Source organism: Leptosomus discolor, chromosome 4 (assembly GCF_034619465.1).
Source record: "Leptosomus discolor isolate bLepDis1 chromosome 4, bLepDis1.hap2, whole genome shotgun sequence".
Taxonomy (NCBI): Eukaryota; Metazoa; Chordata; class Aves; order Leptosomiformes; family Leptosomidae; genus Leptosomus; species Leptosomus discolor.
Genome location: NC_141394.1, coordinates 33,566,539 through 33,593,773, shown reverse-complemented (window position 1 = coordinate 33,593,773; position 27,235 = coordinate 33,566,539). Strand labels below are relative to the sequence as shown.

The window sequence follows — 27,235 nt, the reverse complement described above, 5'->3', positions numbered from 1 at the left end:
GAAAGCACCTGTAAAGCTCAGTCCCGCATGGACCATTCTCAGAACAACTTCCTCTCTCACCCCTCCCCATGTGTGACAGTGTCAGACAGCAATTAAAAGAAAAATCAGTATTTCATTTGTTGGATAACACATGCAGAATATCACACATTCTTTAAATATTAGTGTTACGCTAGTTGGAAGATTAGTATTTGCATGGAGAACACTTTTTGTACTTTATTAGGATCAACTGTTTAGATCCACATAACCAATAGAGAGATCAACATATATTAGCGTATTCCAACGTACTACTGGTTATAATAAGTACTACTGTTAAACTGAGTCTAAATCAATGCTGACAGCCTATCAGAGCATGTGGTGATGAATACAGCAAGTATCAGAACAGTTTTCTTTACATGCATTATATTGTCTCATCTACATGTCTCTAGACTTTTCAAGCAGTTTTGATAAAGCATTAAACATTTTTAAGTAGATTTAGATTCCACATGACAAGATGAAGTGAGGGGGATATTTTATGCCTTGAATTTCTTAGAAGTCTACTTTAGCTACAGAAGCCATTAAAAAGTTGCAAGTAACTTCAGGATGAAAGGCATTAGTAGCTTTTTAGAAAAGGATAATCACACCCTTCTAGAGACTTAATGAGACTTATTCACAGAAGATTTTGACTTGGTCTGCTGTTAATTGAATCAAAGTCGATGATGATCTTGTTACACTTTGGCTTGAATTCCCTAAAATAAAGAAAAACACAGATATTAGTTACTGAGTAGTTAAAGCACTTTGCTTGCTTTAGCTCCAGCTAAATTTTTGAAGGAATAAAAAAAAAAAAAACCCTCCTTGGATTCACATAGTTTTCATCTCTGTGCACGCCAATTACAGTGCACCACACTGAGAGAAACCTGGACAAGAAAGACTAAGACAAAAAAAGACACATGGGGTGGGTTAGCCTGTACATTCTTCGGCTATCGGAGTTCATAAGTTACCCAGGAGTCAAAGGACTTTTAACAACTTAGCTGCAGGTGGTGGCATCATGTTATCCGGGCTGGGATTTTTGTTCATACATATTTAAAATATTTTCATATATCTTTACAGATATAGGTACATATATATGTATCCATAAAAATATTTTCATGTATTGTATATGTATTATATATACACACATATATGTATACATATATATATATATATAAAAGATATTTCGAATGTATTTTGGTAAGTATTTTCATGACTTTTTTCCTGCCAAGTTTTCAAAGAACACTTTCAAACTTTGCCTCAGAATATTAAAATATTTTTTGTGCTAGGGGAATAGATCACATGATGCATCATACTGAGGAAAACCTGAACTAGTTAAGAGGGAATCATTTAAAAACTGTAACTTTAGAACTGTAAAATTAATACTGCTGCAAAATGTTTCCTTTTATTATCGTTAGAACATCTGCTACAGCAATTAGCAGGGAAGTTATTTGGGGACCAAGCATATATTTTCCAGTCTACCAGTAAACAAAGGATTATGCAAATAGTGTGGATTTAGTGCCTAATTAAGCTCTGCAGTTCAGTTCAAGAGATTCATTAAGTACCACCTACATCCTTAACAATCAATACTGTCAACACAGAAAAGCACATGCTGCTGACCACAAAAACTCTGAATACTTAGTCCAGAATAGCAATCTGAAACGGGAGAAACACTTCTCACCCTGGAGAAGTTACAAGGTTTGACTTGCAAGAGAAAGATTTATGCTCCTTAGTCAAATAGTCTTAGTAGCCAGGAAATACACTGAAGGACTAAAACTGAATTTCAAGTCCTGCTGTGTTTTTTCACGGATGTTTCTTAGCCCAGTAGGTACTTTTCATCCTAAAATTGTACGTCAGAATGTTTATGTTTGCAAGTTTTTTGAAGTCTTTATATTAATATTGTAAAACTTTTTAGATTTGCAAAGCCTCCCTGACTGCATAATTAGCCTCACCCACAGCATGTTACTGCTATTCAACTAACTGTTGAACAGATTTGTCTCTAGATATCTCTGTCAGTGTCTTTTAAAACCCCACTCTTCAAACATTTTTCAGATTCTCATTACTTTAAGGCAAATACTCCAAGTTTCATCTTTTTCTCACAAGAAGAGCTGACCAAAGACTGGACAGCTATAAGCACCAAGAATTAATTATGGGTGGCTGGTTTGACACCTTCCCAAATTGACTGCAACAAAAAGATACTAAAAGTTTCAATAAGGATCAGGTAATCCACACAAAAAAAAATATTTTAAAAAATCAACTAGTCATTTCAGTCCAACTCATATGATCATAGGGTAAGTCAGGCTGAAAAGGACGTCAGGAGATCATCTAGTCTAACCTCAGCGATGACTCTCCTGCGTACAACGTAACAAATAACCACCCCATTCGCAATTTCACTTGCAGTCCAGGGATGAAATGAGTATTCCAAGTGGACCATTTTCTCATACAAACATTATAAAATTGAAACGTAACCATACACAAGTCAAAAAAGAATGGTACAACTGCCAGTGAATGCAGTATCTTTTGCAGGCATACAGAGCAAGCTGTCTACAAAAACCACCAAAGAACAAAATGCTGCATAATGTAAAGAAGAAAAACTTTTGCCCTGAAGTTGGTCTCTCACACACCATTTTCTTCCTTTCCAAAATAAAAAATGTTAATCCAAAGTTCTCTTACCTGTATATAACACCTGCTAAATCGAACATCCGCCGTGCAGCTGTCATTTCTGTAGTGTCATGATACTTGTCAGACATAAAAATAACTTCCCTTATGCCTAAAAAAAGTCATATAGAAAACATGTTAGAATTACACTGGGGAAAAAAAAAAAGTAATATCTGGTGCACAAAATCAGAAAAGGCAGCATTCATCCACAGGCTCTAGAACTCCTTGGTACACCTCTACTTCCCAAAATACTTGTCTTGGTTTGAAAGACAGGTGTCTGCTGAGGAAAGCAGGAGCCTCAGCCTCAACAGCTCCTGAAGATGGTAACAGAATACTTTTTTTTGGGCACATCTTACACTGTAACCCAGGACATAATCCACCCCTTATTCTATTACCATCTACACCATACCCAACCCAATGCCCCCTTACAGATACATATATACACAATGAAACCTTACACAGAGTTCTCATTTAAAATTAGGTCTCCTTGTGGTATACAACGGGTTTCCCCATTTTTCTGCATTACCCACCAAGTGTAACCAGGTCCTCGAGCAAAAACAACCCCACGGAGGGGTGTGCCTTTGCCTGATGTGGGATTAATCCAAACAGTCTTTCCTAACATACCTCTCGTATGTACCACAGGGACTTTATCTCCATCCACTGTGTGCAAGGGTCCAGACTGGGCGGGACCAGCTCGATTGATGGACCCTCGGGTATTGACCATCCAGGTGGCCTTTGCTAAGTTCAGTTCCCAATTTTTGAAAGTCCCCCCTCCAAGTGCTTTTAGGGTAGTCTTAAGTAGCCCATTGCACCGTTCAACTTTCCCGGCAGCTGGTGCATGATAAGGGATATGATATATCCATTCAATTCCATGTTCTCTGGCCCAGGTGCTTATGAGGCTGTTCTTGAAATGTGTCCCGTTGTCTGACTCTATTCTCTCAGGGGTGCCACGTCTCCAAAGAACTTGCTTTTCCAGACCCAAGATGGTGTTCTGGGCAGTAGCATGAGGCACAGGGTAGGTCTCCAGCCATCCAGTGGTTGCTTCCACCATGGTCAGCACGTAGCGCTTGCCTTGACGGGTTTGGGGAAGAGTGATGTAGTCAATTTGCCGGGCTTCCCCATACCTGTACTTCAACCATAGTCCACCGTACCACAGAGGCTTCACCCGCTTGGCCTGCTTGATTGCAGCGCAGGTCTCAGTCTTGGATAACCTGGGAGATACTGTTCATGGTTAGATCCACCCCTCGGTCCCGTGCCCATTTATAAGTGGCCTCTTTGCCTTGATGGCCTGAGGCATCATGGGCCCATCGAGCTAAGAACAACTCTCCTTTATGTTGCCAATCTAAGTCTATCTGGGACACCTCTATTTTTGCAGCCTGATCTACCTGTTCATTGTTACGATGTTCTTCATTAGCCCGACTCCTGGGGACATGAGCATCTACATGACGGACCCTCACAGGTAGCTTCTTTACCTGAGTGGCAATATCTTTCCACTCATCAGCAGCCCAGATTGGTTTTCCCCTACGCTGCCAGTTGGCCTTTTTCCACCTTTCCAGCCAGCCCCACAGAGCGTTGGCTACCATCCACGAATCAGTATAAAGGTAGAGCTTTGGCCACTTCTCTCTTTCAGCAATGTCCAGGGCCAGTTGAACGGCTCTGAGTTGAGCAAGTTGACTTGATCCACCTTCTCCTTCAGTAGCTTGTGCGACCTGTCGTGTGGGGCTCCATACGGCTGCTTTCCACTTCCGGTTCATCCCTACGATGCGACAGGAACCGTCAGTGAAAAGAGCATATCGTGTTTCCTCTGCTGGTAGTTGGTTGTACGGTGGAGCTTCTTCAGCCCGCGTCACTTGTTCCTGCTCCTCTTTGTCAGCGAGGCCAAAGTCTTCACCTTCCGACCAGTTCGTAATTATCTCCAGAATCCCAGGGCGATTTGGGTTTCCAATACGGGCGCGCTGTGTGATGAAGGCAATCCATTTGCTCCGTGTGGCGTCGGTGGTGTGGTGGGTAGAGGGAACCTTTCCTTTAAACATCCACCCCAGCACCAGTAGTCGGGGTGGTGTTGTGCTTCCATGCCAATCACTTCCGAGGCGGCTTGGACTCCTTCATAGGCTGCTAGGATTTCCTTCTCTGTGGGAGTGTAGTTGGCCTCAGACCCTCTATAACTTCAACTCCAGAATCCCAGTGGTCGGCCACGAGTCCCTCCAGGCACCTTCTGCCAAAGGCTCCAGGACAAACCATTGTTCCCGGCTGCAGAGTAGAGCACATTCCTCACCTCTGGTCCCGTTCTGACTGGGCCAAGGGCTAGCGCATGAGTGATCTCCTGCTTGATTTGGGCAAAGGCTTATTGCTGTTCAGGGCCCCAGTGGAAATCGTTCTTCTTGTGGGTAACCAGGTACAGAGGGCTCACAATCTGGCTGTACTCAGGAATGTGCATTCTCCAAAAACCTATGGCACCTAGGAAAGCCTGTGTTTCCTTCTTGCTGGTTGGTGGAGACATCGCGGTGATCTTATTGATGACCTCGGTGGGGATCTGATGCCGTCCGTCTTGCCACTTTACCCCCAGGAACTGGATCTCTCAGGCAGGTCCCTTGACTTTGCTCTTCTTGATGGCAAAACCAGCTTCCAGGAGAATCTGGATGATCTTCTCTCCTTTCCCAAATACTTCCATTGCCATGTTCCTTCACACAATGATGTCATCGATGTACTGCAGATGTTCCGGAGCTTCATCCTTTTCCAGTGCAGCCTGGATCAGTCCATGGCAGATGGTGGGACTGTGCTTCCACCCCTGGGGCAGTTGGTTCCAGGTGTACTGTACGCCCCTTCAGGTGAAGGCAAACTGAGGCCTGCATTCTGCTGCCAGAGGAATGGAGAAAAAAAGCATTGGCAATGTCAATAGTGGCATACCACTTTGCTGCCTTGGACTCCAGCTCATACTGGAGTTCCAGCATGTCCGGCACGGCAGCGCTCAACGGTGGAGTCACTTCATTCAAGCCACGATAGTCCACAGTCAATCTCCATTCTCCGTCAGACTTGCGCACAGGCCAAATGGGGCTGTTGAAGGGTGAGTGGGTCTTGCTGACCACCCCTTGACTCTCCAGCTCACGGATCATTTTGTGGATGGGGATCACGGCATCTCGATTCGTCCGATACTGCTGGCGGTGCACTGTCGAGGTGGCAATTGGCACTTGTTGCTCTTCCACCTTCAAGAGTCCTACTGCAGATGGGTTTTCTGATAGTCCGGGCAAGGTGTTCAATTGCCTAATGCCCTCTGCTTCCACAGCAGCTATCCCAAATGCCCACCTGAGACCTTTTGGGTCCTTGTAATAGCTGTTCTGGAGGAAGTCTATGCCCAGAATACACGGGGTCTCTGGGCCTGTCACAATCAGATGTTTCTGCCACTCCTTCCCAGTAAGGCTCACCTCGGCTTCCAACAGAGTCAATTGCTGCGATCCCCCCGTTACCCCGGCAATGGAAACAGGTTCTGCCCCCACATGTCCCGATGGCATTAGGGTACACTGCGCACCAGTGTCAACTAACGCTTTGTATTTTTGTGGCTCTGACGTGCCAGGCCATCGGATCCACACCGTCCAAAATATCCGGTTTTCCCACGCCTCTCCCTGGCTAGAGGCAGGGCCCCTCTAGCACTGGTTACCATTTCCTTCCTGGACATACATACTAGAGGTTCCTTCAAGGGGATCTGTCGGATCATCCTCCCTTCTGTAATATCTGGCAGCTCGGTCCTGGGAGGTTGAGGCTACCTTCACTTTAGTGTTTCCCTCCTTGAGTTGACGCACCCGTGCTGCCAGGACAGAAGTGGGTTTCCCATCCCACCTTCCCATGTCTTCCCCATGGTCGCGCAGGAAGTACCATAGCTCAGCTCGTGGGGTGTACCCTCTCCCTCTGGCTGGGGGACATTGGGCCCCGACTTTGGGGCCTGTGACTTGTACCGGTGCCAAATGGGAACTGCTCCTCCTCACCTCCTCCTTTATTTCCCTCATCTCCTCTTGTAGGCTCTTAATCACAGCAGAGACGTTAGCCTGCATTGGGCCATGGATCATGCTTTCAAAATTTCTAAGCTTGTAGGTGACAGAACCCACTGTCTCTCGGTCGTTATCTGCATTAATCATTGCAATGAAGGTGGCGTATTGAGATGGCCCTAAAGCTGCCCGATTCCACAACATTTGCCCTGTGCACCTGACTTTGTCAGGGTCATTACCATGCTGTCCATCCCTCCCAAACAGTACCTCTAATACGGCCACTTTTCTCAGCTGTTGGATCCCTTCCTCAAGGGTCTTCCAGCGCATTCTGTGATGGTGCTCCTGCATTCTCTCTCTGTGGACAAACCTCTCTCTCATACTCATTAAAAGCCGCTCCCAGAGGGAAAGGGTCCCTGGCTCCCTTACAAATACCAGATTGACACCTGAGTCCTGAGTCAAGGGTCCCAAATTCCTTGCCTCACTGCCATCCAGTTGCACACCCATACCCATAAGGTCCCAGACCCAAAGTAACCAGGTTGTAAAAGCCTCACGCCCCCGCCGTACGATGTCTTTGTGCAGATTACGGAGACTGTCGTACGTCAGGGACTCGGTGATTATCTCAACCACTGGCTCGCCTGCAGGTTCTGAGGGCCCTCCTTTCTTAACTGGGCACTCTGATTTCATCTTAGATTTCCTCGTTTCCACAGGGGCGACTGCTGCTGGCTCTGACTGCCCTTGCGGTTCAGCTGGAACCTGGACGGTTGTAACGTCTGTGGCTTCTACTGCTGCACCATTAGACTCTCCCTCTTCGAGGTAGGAGAAGGGTTTCCCAGCAGCTGAGAGAATGCACTCCTTCAGCATCTGGCCCATCTCACGTATCTCCTTCACCCAATCCGGGTGGTTCATTTCTGATGTGAGCTGTGAGGCAGGGTCAGGTTCTGGAGCAGCATTCCTAGTCAGGGTGGTTATCCAAGTCAATCTCCCCTGATCTCTGAATATTGAATAAAATAGGACTATCAGCAACACCAGCCACTGTATATCATTAGCACTTAGGGAAGATCTGAATCCTTCGAAAACTGGTGGAGTAGACCCAAAGAGCTGGGTTAAGGGTTGGGAGAAAGTTTCTCCCGGTGTCATTTCCTCACAGTAGGTACCATTATTAAAGAAACCCCAAAAACATACAGTTAGTGTGTGATAGCTCCGAATCCATGTGCCCGCCTTCCAGAGGAAGTTAATAAGCCATGAATTCCTCACCTTATTAATCCATAAAACAAACTGGATAACAGTCACAGTAGCCTTAGTTATAGGACCCATGTTTAGATAAGGGCCTGCAAATGGGAGAAATATAGCCACGACCACATGCCACACAAACCAGGATAAGCTAGCCCACATGATGCCACCTAATGAGGAATCTATATCCAACGCACAAGAACCATTATTCCTTTTTCTCTCGATGCCCTCGTGCCCCACGTTGGGCGCCAAAATCTGTCTTGGTTTGAAAGACAGGTGTCTGCGGAGGAAGGCAGGAGCCTCCCTTGAAATGGAAAATGCAAACCCCTTCCCTCCAAATTATTATAATTTTGAAATTAAGGGGCCTTCAGGCAAAGATATGGGCAATAGGAATAACAGTTCTTTACTAATATATATATATATATAAACAATATATATATATATATATATATATATATATATATATATATATATATAAAAACAACCCACTGGTTTACACTGACAGAGTCAGGAATATAACCTGACACCCTGTTAGGGTGGCAGTAGCAGTCCGATAAGATGGTGGCTGCAGTCCTCCCGAAGCGATGGATGTAGTTCTGTTGAAGCAGTGATCAGGTAAAAGAGTCTGGTCTTCCTCCGAAGGTCCAGTGGTAGGTAGGTAGCTCTTGTCCTCTGGAACTCCAGTGGGGGGAAAAACTCCTCTGGGAATCCAGTGGAAGAAGGCTGCTAGGGTGTTCGAGATCTCCGTTTTTATTTAGCATGGAATGCTTGGCTCCTTCCCCCCATCTCACAATGGGATGGGGAGTCGTGAGGCAGTTCCTTGATGGGCCATTAACAGGAGATAGTCCAGAGGGGGGAGGCAGGGAGCACCGCCCCACCTGGTCTCAACAGCTCCTGAAGATGGTAATAGAATACTTTTTTTTGGGCACATCTTACACTGTAACCTAGGACAATACTATAGATTGTATTTAAGAATAAGGCTATGCAACGTAGAGCTGTTTTGGAAGGCAGTTCTTGCAATAATGTTGGAAAGCGGTTTTTTCCACTTTCACCTAAGTTTAACTCAGAAAACCAGAACCACAAACTTGTAGGCAAAAACACAAGATAGATTAGAAATTAAGCATTTTTGCAAAAGTAATATAAAATTTATCTTTCTACCTCTCTAACACAGATAAAATTCCCCACAAAAAACTTAAACCCCAAATCCTACTTCCCTTCCAAATGCATAGCTATAGAAAGGATACTTTTTTCTTTATAAATAACTCCCAATCCCAGGTTCAAATCCTCATAAACGCAGGCTGTCTCAAACTGTTGAATGATCTATGCCTAAATTACTTAGGCAGGGGAGAAGTGTATGGGCCGACCCAAGAGAATTCACAAGCATTTTAGAGCCTATCAACATCTTACTGCATTTACCAGACAACGTGAATACCAATACCCTGCAATTTAGTGCTGACCCAAGCGCATAAGGAAAAGGATGAGTGACTACACTGAGAACAAGCGGCCAATCTACCTTGAAGACTATTTGCTTTTGATTCTATAAATAAGAGAAAGGTAGCACAAATACAGAATACCATCATCTTTCCCCCTTCACCTCTCTTCATTTCAAACCTTACTGACCAAAATAAAGCATTCTGTTTGCTACTTTCTTCTTCGACTCCTGTGGCCATTAGTGGTGAGTGAAACTCCCCAGGACAACAATCCATACTAGGATTGCAAGACTACTCAACGAGGAAAACATGTGCTACTTTGAGCAGAGGTTTTTACGGAACTGAAGCCTACTGCAGATACTGCCTGATCTGAAAAAATGAGATACATTTACACCAGCACACTTGCTGCAGTGGCACAGATTTGTAACAATTGTAATGAAAGACATAATTAAAGTGGGATCATAGAAGTCTTACGACATTTATGAACTAAGATATTTTAAAATCTTCAAATATCTACCATGCTTCACATTCAAATTAAAATTTCATGTATATACTCCCAATAGACCTTTTGTCATGCAGAAGTTTATTTCTTTCTGCCCTACTCTATTCAATGTGTCAGAGCACAGTAAAATTGACAGTAATTATATGCAAAGCCTGTGTTGTTCTTTGGCAGCTCCTGGTCTAAGAAGTTACAAACCTAAATTAGAAGCACGCTTAGAATCACAGAAGATGCAATTAGCACTGGAAAAATTTGGCACCGTTCAGATGCTTAAAAACTCCACAAGTAGCATCTTATGAAGTTGACAGTGCAATTAATTTAGATCTAACAGCAGCAATTTAACATCAAATACATCCATGATAAGATACCAACACACAGGCAGCACTGCAACCCTGACAAACCAAGCTGGAGCTACTCCTTACCTGCCTGGATGATGAGCTTTGCACATTCATTACACGGAAATAAGGCAACATACATGCTGCAGCCTTTTACATCAGCTGAGTTTTTGTTCATGATGGCATTCAATTCGGCATGGCACACTGATTTAAAAAAAAAAAGAAAAAGGAACCAATTCATAACACTTCATTAAAATAAATCAGTCAAACTAAAATTAAAGTGTTACAACAGAACTGCTTACATCCTTTCAAAGGCAAATAGCTTGCACAGCTTGTCATAAAGGGCAGAGGAAGAAATAAAAGCAGAAATACCAAGATCAGTGAAGGTCAATTGTTCTGACCAGGCTGCCGATTAGTAATGATATCATTAAGCGCATTAGCATTGCCATTTGCTAACACCTATTGCAGGCAACAAAGCCGTAGGCTGTGGGCCAAGTAGCTGCAACCACCCTCACCGAAGCCATGTCTCACAGCTTCACAACTCTCAGGAGTATCTAATTGCCAGTATAAAACAGCTCATTTATGTGTTTACATGCACAGGTAGGAACAGTCTTACGGTTGTAAGAGCACGCTGTGCACTCTTACAGGCAGGAGAATCACGAAGTAACAACCGAGCAGCTCCGTCCTCTGAGTCTCAGAACGGCTCAGCGCTGCTGCATGATTCTCTCACCCCAAGAATACACAAGACACACTCAACCATAAAAATGCCCAGCTTTAATATTAAAGTGAGTTTACTGCTCATTAAAAGGTGCCAGACTTCCCAAGCAGGAAAACAAAGTCCTCTGTTTCTCCACGGATTTGAGATAGGCCACATAGCAACAGACGACCCTGCCTTATTCCACCATAACACAATAGCTCTTTCTGGACGGATCGCACCTTAGGGTTTAAGTTTTTATGCCGTACACATCAGCAATTATCTAATGTGTTACCAACACAGGTGAGAAGAGCGCAGTTTCTTGTCATCTACCATGAACCTCTGAAAAAAACATTAGGATCTCTGCGAGAACTTCCTGTTTACTCCTAGGAATGACAGCGAGTTGCATAATTTATATACCTACCTACTAAGAAATTGCCTGCTGCCCTGACTTACTTCATAAACAGGTGCTGCAGTGTAGTGTGGGTTTGAGCTCATCTAGAGACCTGCATGTGCAGACACCATTAGGAGTTTTTCCACTGCTTGTTTTGAAGAACGGATTTAAAAAAAAAAAAAAAAAGAAAAAAAAAAGTAGTTTTCCTCTCCCTTGCGTATACGTGAAGATTAAACCAGGCAAAGTTTCATAGCACAAGTTCACAGTGTCCCTGCTGCTACATACTGACCTCCGTGTGAATGATCTCACCACACAAAGAATAACTGTGTGCAGTACCTTCAACACACGGGAATCCTTACTGAATGGAAATGTTTTCCGCACACGCTATAGGTCTACACGGAATGGTCTATATAACAGCTAATGCACTACAAATTTACAGCCTAACTTATAGCACACAAGCTTTTCCATGTAGACAAGTCACAAAGGACCAAACACTTGCTACAGAAAGCTCAGTATCAACTTCTACAAGCAGTTTCCAGCATCACCATGACCATGCTGTCCAGTACCTCCTCATAACCAGTAAAGCCAGAAACTACCATAAAAAATAGGAAATAAACAAAAAAAAAAAAACCCCCACAAGCACCATCACATTAAGGTTTCTATTACTATTATTACTGTTTCTATAGCAACTGTAATTGGGTCACGCTGTATTTTAAACATATGCCATTTAGTGTACAAGATACACAATTATATGAGCCTATCGATTTAGAAAGTCCAGAAAATACAATTAACTCCAAGTGTGTTACTGAGTTGCCCTAATCTTACGTAGCCTTCACAATAAATAGTCAGAAAATTATTTTTCTGCAGTTACAGAGGATTGAGTGAAAAAGAACGTCATTATTTCCGCAACTGGAACTAGGTTATGTCAACAGGACAGAAATGTCACTTCTAAGTTTCTTTGAACACTATACTTATGTTCTAGACAGCAGTCTAAAATATGGAAGGCCTCCAGAAAGAAGGATGAGGGAATGCTTTCCAAGGCTCACATAACTAAAAAAAACCCAAAACTAATTCCTTCAGTAAATATTTTTCCTTCACTAGAACTCAGAAATTTTCAGCCATAAAACCAGACAAGTTTCATTATTAGTACTGCAACAAGTTCCCTTCCTGCGCTGATGAGAAAGAAAGGCTCTTTCAGCAGACTTCTACAAACGTTCAACAACAAACCTCTTCCCAAGCAAAAACAAGTTCAGGCCAAAAATAACTTACAGAAGATAATCAGCTGGAGCGAAGGAAAAGAGAAATGTTGCCTCCTGGTCATCAACACAATCTGAAGTTAAGAACAAATACAACTCTCCAGTGTGGAAAGAAGACACAGAAACAGTAATAAGGAAGAAACAGAGACTAATCATTCCAAGACAAAAAGTCGTGGGGGTCTCCACCAACCCAGCAGGCTTTCGTTTCAAAAACGAAAGGAGGTAGGTTTTTCATGCACACTGTAGCCTAAGTATTTCTTGCTGCACTTACTGCAGAAAGTAGTACGGGACTAGAAGTTTGCATCGATTGATTCCAGAAGTCATCTTTTTTCCTTCCTATATTTCTTTTTTTTTTAGTCTACTGGGCTATTAAATACAAAACCATTTTGGATCAGTTGTTGGAACTTGGAAGAATATTCTGGGGAACTATCATTACACGAGTCTTTGTTTTATACATTTCCCTAGACATCTGCTACCGGCCCCTATAAGGGATATCATGCTAGATGATCCTTAAGAAGGCACAGGCATCAGACAAATATTTTTAGGCTTTGTCCCACCACTCTTCATTCCATTCTCCTCATTATTTCCCTCTCTCTGGCAGATAGGCACTGACTGTTAACTAATTTATAGATAAGATAGACTATTATCCCCAGATTTTTCTTATAGACCTGCCCAGCTTTGTACAGAGCATTAGAGAGAGACAGAAGACAAATCCAGGAGTCCAAAATCCCTTTCGTTAATAACTAAGTAGTTCACATTTGGGGTGTTATGAAGTTTTCTAACCTGATAAGAGCTCCTAATAGTTGCATACTGTTCTCTCTCAGACAATAAGAAGCTAACTTAAAATAACCTTTCACAGGTGCACAGTATTCAGAACTCTGAAAACCTTGTACTTAAACAGACTAGTAAAATTAAGAACTTTTACAATACCTATGGGGAGCCCCAGTGTTTTGGGGTTGGTTTTTTAAAAATAATATTCATATATAGCCAACATAATATTAAGTCTGTAACACTGGTTTCCATTCTGGAAAAGTGGCTAGAAAAGTATTCTCAAAAGGCTTCATTAGCTGAAGAAATAATCATGCAATGAGAAGTTAGTGTATGCTCTGACATTCCCACCACCTGCTACTATATTCATGAGGAGAGAAAAAAAAAAGCCGAGGAATGACTGCTTCATTACTGGTAGTATTAATTAATTGCTAGTGTTTCTATCTCTTCTCATTGCATACTGCCTTCTGTTGCATACATGAGGTAGCACTCATCCTTAAGCCCACCTGTAAATGAGACACCTATTTACCTTATTAATGGTCATTTTTCAGGATTAACCACTTAACATGAACATGCTTTTAGTGGGTTGCAGAGTCAGAAATACTCTTCCCACCTACTAAAAGTGTTCTGACTAGTGATTTTATAAGAACCACAGGACTTGTGTGTTTCTTAATACCATTTAAAGGCTTAATACTGTTCAAATGCTTGATGCAGAGCTTGGAGTAGGGACCACCATAACATATCACCTTTTAAGAAGCAATCAAAGGAGGGGCTGGGGGCAGTGACCTTTCTATGTGATTAATGACTAACTAACCGAGCCAGACTAGGAATTTTGAGAAATTATGCACTAAATAAGGTGTTAGTTTGAAAAGAATACATTTCAGTGTATATAGATTGTCACGCAGCAAGTTTTGACTTACTTATTAACCTAAGTTTTCATACTGCCATGTTAATCAACTTGACAAATATTATGGGTTCCCAATACAGGTAGATGGTAATAGCATGGCGTTCTTCAACAGAAACCTGGCACAGAAATGGATACAGGGAGTTCTGTAATTCGGCCCAGTTCTTCTCAGTCTTTTGGTAAAATCTTCACCGTTTTGTGTTCATCCCTTGTACATTCCATCTTTGTCTAAGCTCCACCTAGCAGTTATCCTTCACCCGGATGCTGGACCTAGCAAGGATCACGGAAGGGACTGAGATGTTATTGAGAGGAACGGGGTCTGGAGCGACAACCACTGGGGACAGTGGTTTGATGGATCTGATTTTGTAGAATGACACCAATCTTTTTTTCAACCTTTGTAAAGCTTGGGGATGGTTGCTGGTCACCGCATTAGGGGAAGGCAGGACCCTGATGTTGGGCTGACACTGCCTTCAGCCATTCCTGCTGCTCTTTCTCGCTCTGCAGGCTGGAGGGAGAGCAATTGCTGTGGTCAGGACAGGGAGGAAAGGATAATACAACCAGATTTCACTGGAGTCCTAGCCTCTTCAGGCTGTAGTCAGAAAAAGGGAACAGCTCCAGCCTCACTGCTTTCTGCCATGAAAAAGGAGAACTGGGAAGTGAAAATGGGAACCACTCAGCCCATTTATGAACATCACAAAATCTGCTGGGGACAGACTAGAGAAGCCCCTCTCAAAACCTGAGAAGCATCAGCTAATCCACCCCATTTCCCAGTTCCTCCCACCTTGCTCCAAGTTTGTTTTACTCTCAGCAGAAAACAGAGGCATTTCTTACTGGGCACACAGAAGAAGAGAAATTATTCTTGGTGTTTCCAAATCTCCAAACTTTCTGGAGATTTGATGTACGACACCAGAATTGGACAGAAATCCATGCAGGACAAGCGAGTGAGTGGCTGTAGGTGGAGACTCTCTCCTATAGATCCCCTTTCCAGCTGAAGCCTCAGCTTTGCACTGCCAATTGGAGAGCGAGCATCACACTTCTTCATAGTGCCTTATCAAGTTTTATGCTGTCAAAATAACAGCTTCTACAGAAGTAACATTTGCCTGAATATCTTCGACTGTTCATCTCAAAAAAATTGACTAAAACCTCTCAATCCTAACATGAGAAACTGTTGATAACAGTTTGTTTCATTTTACACAGCAGGTACTGTTTCATTAGAGCATACTTTTTGCCACAGCACATATTTTATCATATCTGAACCTGTATAAATATTTGTAAGCATATTTACTCAGTATTTTCTCAATTGCTCAGAGGTTTCTAAATTTGCCAGTCATTTTAATTTAAAACTCTCTTAATTAGAGACTGGTTGTCAAATGGATGTTCTTAGATTACAGTGGAGACAGAGGGCACAACAGGAGCACAACAACTAGGATTAGTGGGAAGACTTGCGTTAATAGGATAAAAATGTAGTATTTTAAATGATCAGTGAGAGGAAACAGCATCATCAAACCTTGGATTCATCTAACAGAAACAGAGGGCACTCACTTTTGATTCCAAAAGACAGAATTTTGACTAATTATTAAGAAGCTTCTGCGCACAGTACTGAACACAATGCTTCAGGAAGAGCTTTTAATAACATCTTAATAAAGTAGGTATTAAAAACTGCCCTTCCATTTCTCTCCTGTGTGGAGAAACATCCCTGTTCCTGTTACTGACTGGCAGCCTGGAAAGAGCTAGTTCCAACATAAAACAAAAGCCTGATTTTGTATTGTGAAAAACAGCATTCTGCAAAACACCCTCTGCTTTCTGACATAACAAGGCTGTACTACTGAACTGCTCAAATATACACTACAACTAGAAGGAAAACAGTTTTGATCTGCTTCAAGAGTCTCATAAAGAATGCATCGTATCAATACAGGTGACCCACACCACTATTCCTGTAGCATCTGAATGCCTTGCAAGCAGTCGCATCCTCTGAGGTAAAGGGACCGCTACCTACCACATTTTGATGCTCTCTTTCAGTAGCAGTTAAGGTTACACTCTAACTGTAGATGGGTAAAACCCATTTTTTTAATCAAGCACCACCCTCTCCTTAACACTGAGCTAAGGACCCACACTTGAGTGTGATGGTTAGATACATACAGTATATTACAGCACACATAGATAACTGCGCCACTGGTGAATTTCAAGCCAATAAGTTTTAAGATACAGTAAAAATTAAAAGTGACAGGACTTGTTTAGCCTTACAACAAAAGTTCATAAGGTTAAGGTTATCAGTAAGCACACAGGGGAAGGAGGGAAAGGAGGAAGGGTTAATTGCAGGGAGTAAGAAAAGCTAAAAGAACAATGCCAGCAGACACAAGAATGTATAAACTAACCACAAATAAATTTAGAGTGGAAATCTGAAGTTTTCTAGTCGTGAAACAGGGAATCTGATCAGAGCTGTGGGGTCAATGCATCCATCTGTTCCGCTAGAGCTCAATAAATTTATTATAGGATCACCTAAGACACTTCTGCAAAGATAGCCTCTGGTTCCAATCCCCTGCTATGTCTATGCAGCTAAACACATACAGGGCCAGGGACTGACCCTTGGCCCTGAGGCCAACTGACATAGACTGGCTCGTGTTCATCTTACTCAAGGCTCCATCAGCATTACACAGCACTTGGCCCTGGGTTTCCTCAAGGCTCCACGTCTCAGAGTCCCACGGCACCACATACTTATTTTGTATGTCACAGATCAAAGTGCATAAACAAGTGAGATGAGTTTTTTGCAGCCCACCAGAGCGGTATTTTCACAGCATGAAACAGAGGATGCATTGCATATCCCCCAGTATGGCCTGAGGGAGGGAGGAGGGTTAAGCATAGCATCTCAGCAGGCTCTGCATTATAGGCCTACACAGGATGACAGTTTTCTTGCAGCCTTTTTTCCACCCTGCCCTCCAGAGCAGCCTTTGAGTCAGCCATTCACAGAGCAATACTCAGGAGAAAGCAATACTCAGGAGTAAGCTAGTCAGAGTGGTCCAAAACAGATGGGAAGTGAGCTAACGTTTATGCCTAACCTACAACAGTACATAAAAACAGGAGGTCGGCATTCAGATCCACCCCCAGGCCTTTTCTGTAGCACTGCAGATTCACAAAGTAGCTCTAGAAGGCATCTCCCGAGTTAAGCGTGTGATACAGGCGCGATTACCATCGGCTTTACCTAATAAACTACATTGCAGCTCTAGTGATGAAGGTGCCAGCATTCCTATGATAAGCTAATGGAGCACACAGTAAGATTGTACCACGTCTGAACAAGCGAGTCAGCAAAAAGCAAGGATAAAAAGTTCAATCTACACAAATGCTGTGATGATTAGCAAAAGCAGAAAGGAAAACATGACAGTTTAATGAGATTTTAGCAGCAATTCTATGTGTCTCTGCATCTCCCAGAATTTTTTAAAGCAGAAGATTTTTCTATATATATACTTGTCTGGTCTGTCAACTGTGCTATCAAGATTAATAAGAAACTGCTAGAGTTTAAATGATCTGTGAATTACAAAATAGGTCGTTTATTCATCATAGCAGACACTTTATGTTACAAAGTTGTGATTTTTTTTAATGAGGTGAAGACTTAAGATTCTTGGGGGGAAGGGCAGTAGTTAGACCCATTCCTAGCAATGAACTCTTCTCTTCAAGCTCTTAGATTGGTTAGTGCATTTTTTTTAAACATCACATATTTGAGATTTTTACTTTACGCCTCATCTTTTGGAGCCAGAATTAACTAAAAAAAAAAATAAAATAATTCTCAGGTCATCTTGTACAAAGATTCCTCACAAATTCATGCAGCATTTTTAGTTTAAATTTGTCAGCTTCGATTTAAGTGCCTGGAATCTGCTCAGGTCCCAGAGACCACCCACACTGATCTTAGTTCAGAACTGAGACCTTAGAGCAGCGTAAAGATTCAACCAAAATCAATACTCAGTTTTCAGTACTTTATATTTAATCAATGGGCTAACACTTGTTTCCTCATCCTATAAATAAAGAGCAGTCATACCAAGTTGTACCATTACGGTACTGTCAATATATGTAAAACCAGTGCTTCTGTGCTTTAGAGCAGACTTAAAATTTGGCAAGAGCTGGCCCTAGTATCGGGAATACATCCCTTATGAAAAATATGAAACTGTCTAAAGCTTAAGAGTTAACGTTAGAGGTTTTATAATAAATTGGTAAAGTGAACAAGGACAAAGCACCACGGTTTTAAGAATTCAAATACGAAACTGATGAATTATGTGCTGAGGCACTGCATATCATCTTTCACTTCAATGCTATGGGAAACCAGGAAATGTAATGCCGGGTTTTAGAGAGAGCACTGGGTGAACACAGGGAATGTTAAAACTCATGCAAGTCTAATTTCTGCATCAGACCAATTGTTAGAAGTTACAAGTAAAAAATAGCATTAGTAGGCAGAGATAAATACTGTACACTGGAAAAGACTCGGTATCTCTTTGCAAAAGCTAAACTCTGGTGCTCATTTACCCCCACCCATGCACAGGGAAGGGAAAATTTCTCAGGGTTCTTGCTCAGTTTTGTGATTCTTCCTCCTGCCATTCCCGAGCCCAGGACAGGCTGAGATGCAGCACAGGATGAAGGAGCTCCTAATACCCACTTTTCCTGTGCCCACGGCTTCTGCTGCGTTGGTCTCACCCCACAGAAGGAGCTAGTGTGAAAGCAGAAAGATGAAGAAGGAGATTTAAGAGACCATGCACTCCCTGCTTCCTTATCAGTCCTAACCACAGTTCCTCCCCAACATCAGCTATTGCAGGCCACCAGGCAGCTCTCAACGCCATTTCTACGCCCAGCAGACAGCACTCATGGCATGAAACCTGAGGCAGCCCAGCAAGTTATCTCCTTAGTTCCTGCAACCACACCTGGCCCAGAGGAGTAACTGTACAGCCCTGTTGACAGGTGCACCAAAATTCACAGAGGACCCTTCAAAGCAGCCTTGCACAAGGCCAAACTACACCTGCTGCAGACAAAGACAAGTTCCAAAGCAGTGCTCAGCCACATTCACCATGAAACTGTCCTTGCTCTTCATTCCTTTTGCTCATTTAGTAAACGTGAATCAAATCATTGGCTCAAATAAACAATGAAAGTCACCTCACCCATAGCAGCATAGATCCACTGCATACCAGATGAGGCAAAAATGGCATGGAATCACGGAATGACAGAACACAGTCACATACTTCAAGACAAACAAAATTCAGCTCCTTCATAATATGTATTGCCTATGTCATCAACACTGAACAATGGAATTTCCCACAACCACTGGAGTTTGCAATTTTAATACCTGTATTTTAGACACAATTATTTGTTTTGTATATACATGCTCTCTGCAATTTCTGTGGAGATGAACACACAGAAGCAGCAATTGTCTGCATACACTCCAACTGTGTGCCAATGAGCGGCATTATATTTCCATTTTCACTACACAATCCAAAATGGCTAATCACTTGATGAACATACTTCACCACGCAGTCAGTCCTTCATAAAGACTGTTTTCATTTCTTTTCAGAGCCGTGATTTTTATCCTGATGTACCACACATGGGCACATTATCAAAATCAGGTGAGTGCAAGAAAAACATCAATACTTTACCAGCTGAACTTTCACATATACAGACATCACAAGTCTGACCTGTCAACCACAAGAAGCCTTACCATAAGGGTATTTTGTGTCTAGTCTATGTGCTGCTGTTCTTGTCCAGGGTAGCACATCATCACTGCAGCCATTAGGCATCCCATTGTATCCAATTCCAACAATCTTGTTTTCTGAATTTACAATGCAGGCACCAACCTAAATAAAATCAGATTTATATAGTACCAACAGCATCCAAAATGATGTATCAACAAGAAAGACAAGACCTGAAGAGTCAGTCCTACAGTTTTCACTCAAGAGATACAAGCTTCACTTTATATAAAGTCACACCACCTAGTGAGCAAGGCTACAACTGTACCTAACTGGTGGAGTTTTAAAATAAATCAGGGCAGATGCAACCCTGCTACCCCTCCAGTCATGCAGTCCCCATCCCAGCCCGCCAGCACTGTTCCTGGCCCAACTAGGAAATGAACCTAGTTCAGGGAGCAGAAGCGGCGCTGAATTAACCCTACTAAACGTAAGTTTTCTGTCAGTTCAACTCCCCAAACTAGCTTTTCCAGCAGCAGTACGGGCAGCAGCAGCAGCAGAAGAGAAGGTATGGAAGAAGGAACAGAAATGCAGCAGTGCTGACTTAGGCAGACAGGCTCACAAACCTTTGTGGCTTTTTTTTTTTTTTACAGGAACGTGCACCAAAATACCAGACCTTTTAACTCCCACCCTTTATAACTTCAATCCAAGTCTGCACAGGGACCCTTCTTATAGAATGACAGTGTTCCATTTTTATGTTTTCTGCCCATATTTTAGATTTATTGAAATGGCAATAGTACTGATTTTAATTCACACAATGTGTTTATCAACCAGCTCTTGGATAACAAAAATTTAGCCCTAAGTGAATAACCGTCAGAGAACTAAGAGCCATAATGTACTGAAGCCAGAGCATAACCGAACAGACTGTTAATGCACATTTTACTCCATGGCTTTTCTGGGATTTGCTTCCTGAACTTTTTCACACAAAGTAAGACCAACAGGATGGCGGGGTCCTGCAGAACAGCATGTTTCAGAAGATGTATCAATCGCCTCAAACCAACATTCAACAGAGGCACATGAAAGAAGCAAAGAAAGGGGACAGACAGTGAACAGAGGGGGAAAGGGAACCTGAGGGAGGAACCAAACTAGAAGAAAACTCCAGTCAACCCAAGAACAAACAAAAGGGAATTTTTAAACCCTTACAGGTGAGAAAAAGGAACTTCTAAAATGCTGTGTCTTAAAAAATACAATCTAAAACTTTCAATTTTATTCTCCTCTAACAGTAACTATATTTACTGGAAAAAAAGGAGAGAAAATGCATGTGTTATTCTAACCTCCAGATGAAAAGATTTACAAAACTCCAAGCCACAAATGTACACAACAGAATTATACACACAAGGTCAGGCCCAATAAGACAATTTCTATAACAAAAGGTGCTGACCATGTTAAAAAATTGAATAGCTATATACTGAAATAACTTTTAATATGAAATCCCTGAAAGTGCTACATGTGCATCTGATGCAATGTGCAATATAGATTAGGTTATGTTATTCTTATACGTTGCCTTCTTACCTGAGAACTTGGATCCTTGCTTCTTTGTGCTGACAGAAAAGCTACTGCCATAAAATATTCAGGCCATTCCAAATAATCCTCTCGTTTTTTACAGGATGCTTCATTGCCGAAACTATAGTTTATGGAAAAAAAAAAAAACAGCCATCAGCAAACAACGCATAGCTAGAGTTATTACAGATGGTATTCTTTCAATGTGCACAAGTTTAAAGTAACCAGGATCAGAACCTAAGAAGATCACACATTCACACAGTAAACCTATCAGTGTTATGTGCTTTCCAGAAACTTGCATATGCAACATTTCCTTTCAGGAGAAAGGCATCCAAGCAAGGTTGCAAATTTCAGTTTTAGATAAAGAAGGCTGAGCTTTTCAGAGCACTGAGCTATTCAAAGACAGAGCAATTTATCCTTTATAGATAACACTTTGTATATTTCTAAGATTGAGGTATATCATGTGCTGGCATTCTTCTCACACAAACAACAGCCTTTTTTTATAATGGCTGCACTAACTGCAAGCCTCTAATCTAAGTTATTTTGTACTTCTGCCTACGACAAGTGCTCCCCAGATTTCTGTTTGGTAGCTTCCTGTGCAGTCATTTGTTTCTGCCTGTACAGTTATTGCCATGAGTTTGCCTCTCGTTACAACACTTATCAGCAAAAATCTGAGGCCATTCTGATAGTCCCCTGCTAAGCTTCTCTTTGAGACTATGTCCTATGAAAGCCTTCTAAACACTGAGATGGTTCAAGAACTTTTCCCTTAGATATAACGTATAAAAGTGGCACAAAACATTTCTTCTCTCCCTGCACTGAGGGGTTTATTTGGGGGAAGGAGAGAGGGGAAAAAAAAAAAAGCGATGCATCATTTTTGCCTGCTTATATTTGAAAGACTGCTTGGACATCGTGAGCGCAATAGGGGAACTTCTGTGCTTTTCAGCTCAAAGAGAAGATAGACATCTCTCTCTCCCCCTCCCACCCCAACATATTTAAGCTTTGCAAACTTCAAGGAAAAGATCAAATTCAAAGAAATTTGCCCAAACTCTCACCTATCATTGCTACACTTGAAAACCAAAACAATGGAACATCTCAAATACAGTAATTAGCCCATCAAAATACAAGGGGCACAGTACTTTTCTTCTTGGGATTCTCTTACCGAGAGCTACAGCTTAAGACTGAGATACTTTTCTAGCGATGTACAGCCATGCAGAAAAATACATCTTAGGTAACTGCAAGCAGCAAGACCTGTCCTAGCCACACTAGTACCGGCACTTTCAGAAGACAAACAAACATTAGAAGACAAGTATTTTGTTAATTATTACAATAAAAAACATATATTAGAGGCTTGCAGTTAGCTTGTCATAAAGAGGTTACACTACTTCAGTGATGACAATGCCAGCACATAATAAAATGGTACTTTAGAAACCCTACAGGGTGCTATTTACCAAAGATAAATTGCTGGCTTTGAATAGTTCGTATGTGGCACAGTACAAGTTAGCAATTTTGACTTATTCTTGGAATGAATGAGGATGATCTTTAAGGCCATTATCTCAACATAAGGCAGGTGAAACATACATTCTTGGTTTAACCAGCACACCCCTCTCACACTTTCACAACATTGTAAATAGTGCTCAGAGCTATCAATTGTCAAAGCAAACACACAAATCAAGTGTGTGATTCTGAGAATGCTCAAAATGGCTTGAATCATCCTAACTAAAGGGTTGGGGCTATATCCTACTAAGAAAGAAAAGTATTCTTCAAAGAACAAGAAGCTTACAGCAGGAAGAAATTAAAGACATGCCCTCACTCCTCTCCGTGCCAAACTGAACTCTGACAGGTTAAGTAAAATGCCAAGAGAGAGCTTCAGCTAACTTAAGTAATTATTTAAAATATCTCAGAAAAGCAGGTTCACAAAATCCAAAACACCATCGCACTTTAAATGACCAGTTTAATACATTCTCAACTACAGACATTCACAGTGGTGTCTCCGGAAAGGCACACAACACACAATGCAGAACTATGCCGAATAAAACATTCAGGGGAAAGGGCTCCATAAAGACAATAGCACTCTGAACTATGAGACTGTGAGATCTCCTTTTGTTAAATTATTTCCTAGCAACCCCATTTATTCAAAACACAACAAAAGCTACTATTTACTTTTCTCATAAACACTGAACTGTATGTAAGCGGAGATCTCTCAGAGTACCAACTTCACAGGGAGAGGAGCAAGCGTGGAAAATCAGCAGAAGGCTTACATCAAAAAGAACATAAAAAACCCCATCCTTACTCAATTACTTCTACTTGACATCACTGTGTTTGGCAAGATAATTCCCTCAACTCAGTGCACAGGAACGCAAGAGTGTGAAACGGGTATAAAACACTTAATTTGTGATTGAGCAGAAGCCAAGGCCTTGGCGGTCAGTCAAGCACACACAGGAAAATTAAGTTTATGGATTTGGGTCAGATGATCATCTTCCTTACGCTCATTTTTAAATTCTAGAATTACATGAATGAAAGCTACTCTAGAAAATATTAATAGCTAGCTGTAAAATAAGCAATTAAGGTTTACCCTTGTGATAACTCAGAAGAACTTATGAATAAAAATAATGGGACCTGAAAGCCATGAAGATAACACTGCTCAAGAAGGGGAAAAAATATCCTTAAATTCTAGAGTGATTAGCAGTCTGTAGAAAAGTCTCTGTAAACAGTATTTCAACGGAAAACAGAGGAAAAGATTCTGCAATTAGAGGACAGTGCCTCCCTTTTCAGTTCTTTTTCACCATCTCAGCTTCCTGAAAAAGGAACACATTTCATTCATCTACTAAAAAAAAATAATTCTATCTTAATGAAAAATTTAGTTGAGTCTTAAAACAGAATACATCACCTCAAATCTTTTCATAGGACAATTATGATGGTCAGCTACGCAACAACAGTACAACTGCAGAACTGGTGGGTTTTCCCTTCTCCCTCTTAAGTTTTTCCTCCGATTTGTTATCTCTGATGTCATGTGCATTGTGTTCCAACTGTATCTTAGAAGTTTTTTTCTCCAGTATCAAGTATGCTACTGAAGATCAACTGTCCATATTTTGTCATTCAACTCACAGAATTTAAGGTAAAAAATGAGGTAAAGCATGTATTAAAAATAAAAATTAATCTTCAGCAATGCTCTTGTTCCCCACAAGCCAAAGCACATACATGTCCTTGATGACTTTCAACACTAGCTGCTTAAGTCTCACAATTTTGTTTATGACCGCTATTATAATCAAAGGCATGTGGCATTTCCTTTACTTGAGGCTTGTCATGTTTCCCCCATACAGGTACTGACATGTGGTCATTACCTAAGTCTTACTGCGAGGTCAGGTTTCGAGAGAGACGCGAAAGAAAAATCAGCCTTTCTTACAGAAAAACAATACTCTGTGCATTCAAAATTAACTATATTCAATTTTTTTCCTGAGAGATAACCCACTGAACCTGTAAATTATAAACACTTTGCAGAAATACTGAGCCCCAACTGAGTACAAGAACGCTTCCCTTCATTGACTGCATTTCGCTTTTAGAGCATCACGTCTTCGACTTTAACCAATTGCACGTTGCTCACGCCAGTCTCCATTTCAAGAAGTGACGAACACAAGACACCCTACCTGCTCTTTTTCCTATCCCAATGATTACAAAAAATAAAGAAAACAGGCCACACCCTCACGACAGGACCTTCAGGAGCTTCAAGAAGCTCCTCTGCACCGCGGAGCCCGACCTCCCCGGAGCCGTCCTACGGCGGCCAGGCGCGGGTGAGGGCCCAGCTGCCTCCCCCGTCCCGCCCTGCCCCCCCGAGAGCCCCCCAGCCAGGGACGGACCCGCTGCGCTGCTGGCCCGGGAGGGGCTCGCCGCGTGGCGCAGGCCGCAGCCGGCAGCACTGCGGGCCCGCCGCCGGGGCTTAAACCCCGGGGCGGGAGCGGCCCGGCCGAGGAGGCAGCAACTCGAGTCAGCTAGGGGTGCGAGGGGGAGCGCGGTGCCACTGGAAGAGGGACCCGCCGGCTGACGGGCGGGAAGAGCGCGGATACGGCACCACGCAGCCCCCCGCCCCCACGGCCCCTCCGTGCCGCTGCCCGCTCCGCGCAGCCCTCGGCGGCGGGGAGGCGAGCCCACCCGCGGGCCGGGCCCGGGCAGCGTACCCGTTCAGGTGGCGGCCGAACTGGTAGCCACTCATCCCGCCGCCGTCCCAGTCTCGTTCGCCGCTTGGCGCCAAAGCGGAGCGGGCGGGGAAAGGGGCGGGCGGCGGGGAGGAGCGGAGCGGGGGGTGCCCCGCCGTCCTGTCGCGGCGCGGCCCCGCGGGTAGGGCGGGCGCGGGGGCCCCGGCGGCGAGGTGGGCGGTGGGCCTTTTTTTTTCCTGCACCAACAGCACCCGAGAACTGGTCTGGCTGACGCGGGGAGGGCACCTCCACCCCTGGGCTTCCGTGAGCCTCCGCGGCACCCTACGAGTTGCTTTAATATGGGGTTTGCAGGTTTCAGTTCCCTGGCAGGTGCTGCTTCAAACGTTATGCTTTGACACAAGCAGGCAGGTGTTTGCCCAGCTCATGCTCTTGAGGTAAATGCTGTTTATTAAAGCTTGGCATTAACGTATTAAAATGTCTAAAAATCGTTTTTTGTTCTCTGGTTATGAAATTTATGTGGAAAAAGAGTTATGGTTTATTAATACCTCCAGCTGCTGCCAGCTTTTAGAAGTCTCCCAGGATGCTGAGGTAGCTGAACAACATAGCCCATTACAGTGCAAAATAAGTGGTATAATAATAAGTGTTGGTATGGTGTGTTCATCTTAGTTTCGTGAGGAGCTGCCCACCCTGGCTGGCTGGTTGCAGCAAGGGCCTGCCTTTACGGAAGCCCTCAAACAGGAGCAAGGTACAGATGTTCACTCCACGGGGCTCCGAGACATCAGGTGAAGACTGCCCAAATCCAGCCATACGTGTCCAATTCAGTACGTGCCCCCCCACTGGGGGCAGTAACAGGTGCAACAAACTCGGTGAGAGCAGTGACGGACGAAAGGAAAACACTCACCTTTAAGAGCATCCCCAAGAGGGGCTTGTGCGCACAAGCCGTGCAGCTCATGCTGCACATGTGCTGCACCATCAATCTAAACATGGCCAACAGACATGGCTGAGATAATGGTTTCCTGCAGCCTGGTCAAAAATCTTCATCTACGAGGACACTTCAGGTTGGGAAAAAGGACATTTTTGGGAAACTGGGCACGTAGCAGTCCTATCCCAGAAGCTGTCTTTATAGTTCCCCGTCACTGACCATATGCATAGCAAACTGCACGAGTGGGTACGCCAGGTAAGTTAGTACACCAACATGGGTTGTTGGTGTTGGCAAGAAGAAGGCTGAGTCAAGGAACCTGCCATGTTCGTAGTCATTCTTGAAGCTATGCCAAAAGAGAGAGATCCTGCAGTGATCAAAAGAGAGGAACGCACTGCTAACGTTTTCATATTTAGATTGTTGTATCAGCTAGCTAGCTTTTCTTTGAAACAACTGACAAACCGTCAAATATGAAAATGTTACTTAATTTCACAGATAGTCCTATTCAGTTGTAATCAGAAAACTTGGCAAAAGCAGCCTGTTATATTTCAACTGACAAGTTTACCAGCCCTCAGTGTGGGAAAACATATAGCTGTTTCAGTTTGCAAGACTTCTATTATCACAATTTCATATGGACAACAAATGTTTATGTACAGTTTGTTAATGAATGAAAAGGAACAATTTAAATACAGGAAAAAGAAAAGAAATTTAATGAAAGTAGCATCACTCAGGAAAGCATAAGCCTGAAGGTGAAATGAAAGGCCTGATTATGGTTGATCACGAAGAGAGTTAAA

General features: G+C 42.8%; 1 protein-coding gene across 1 annotated transcript; it reads right to left on the bottom strand.

The window, feature by feature from the left end:
* Nucleotides 1-646: 646 nt before the first annotated feature.
* DCTD (dCMP deaminase) lies at nt 647-25,578 on the bottom strand. Its single transcript, XM_086464550.1, has 6 exons — nt 25,544-25,578; nt 21,384-21,495; nt 19,847-19,982; nt 10,226-10,342; nt 2,680-2,776; nt 647-725 (listed from the first exon to the last, which is right to left on the bottom strand). Exons 1-6 carry the CDS (start codon nt 25,576-25,578, stop codon nt 647-649), a joined length of 576 nt encoding a protein of 191 aa, XP_086320676.1.
* Nucleotides 25,579-27,235: the final 1,657 nt, after the last annotated feature.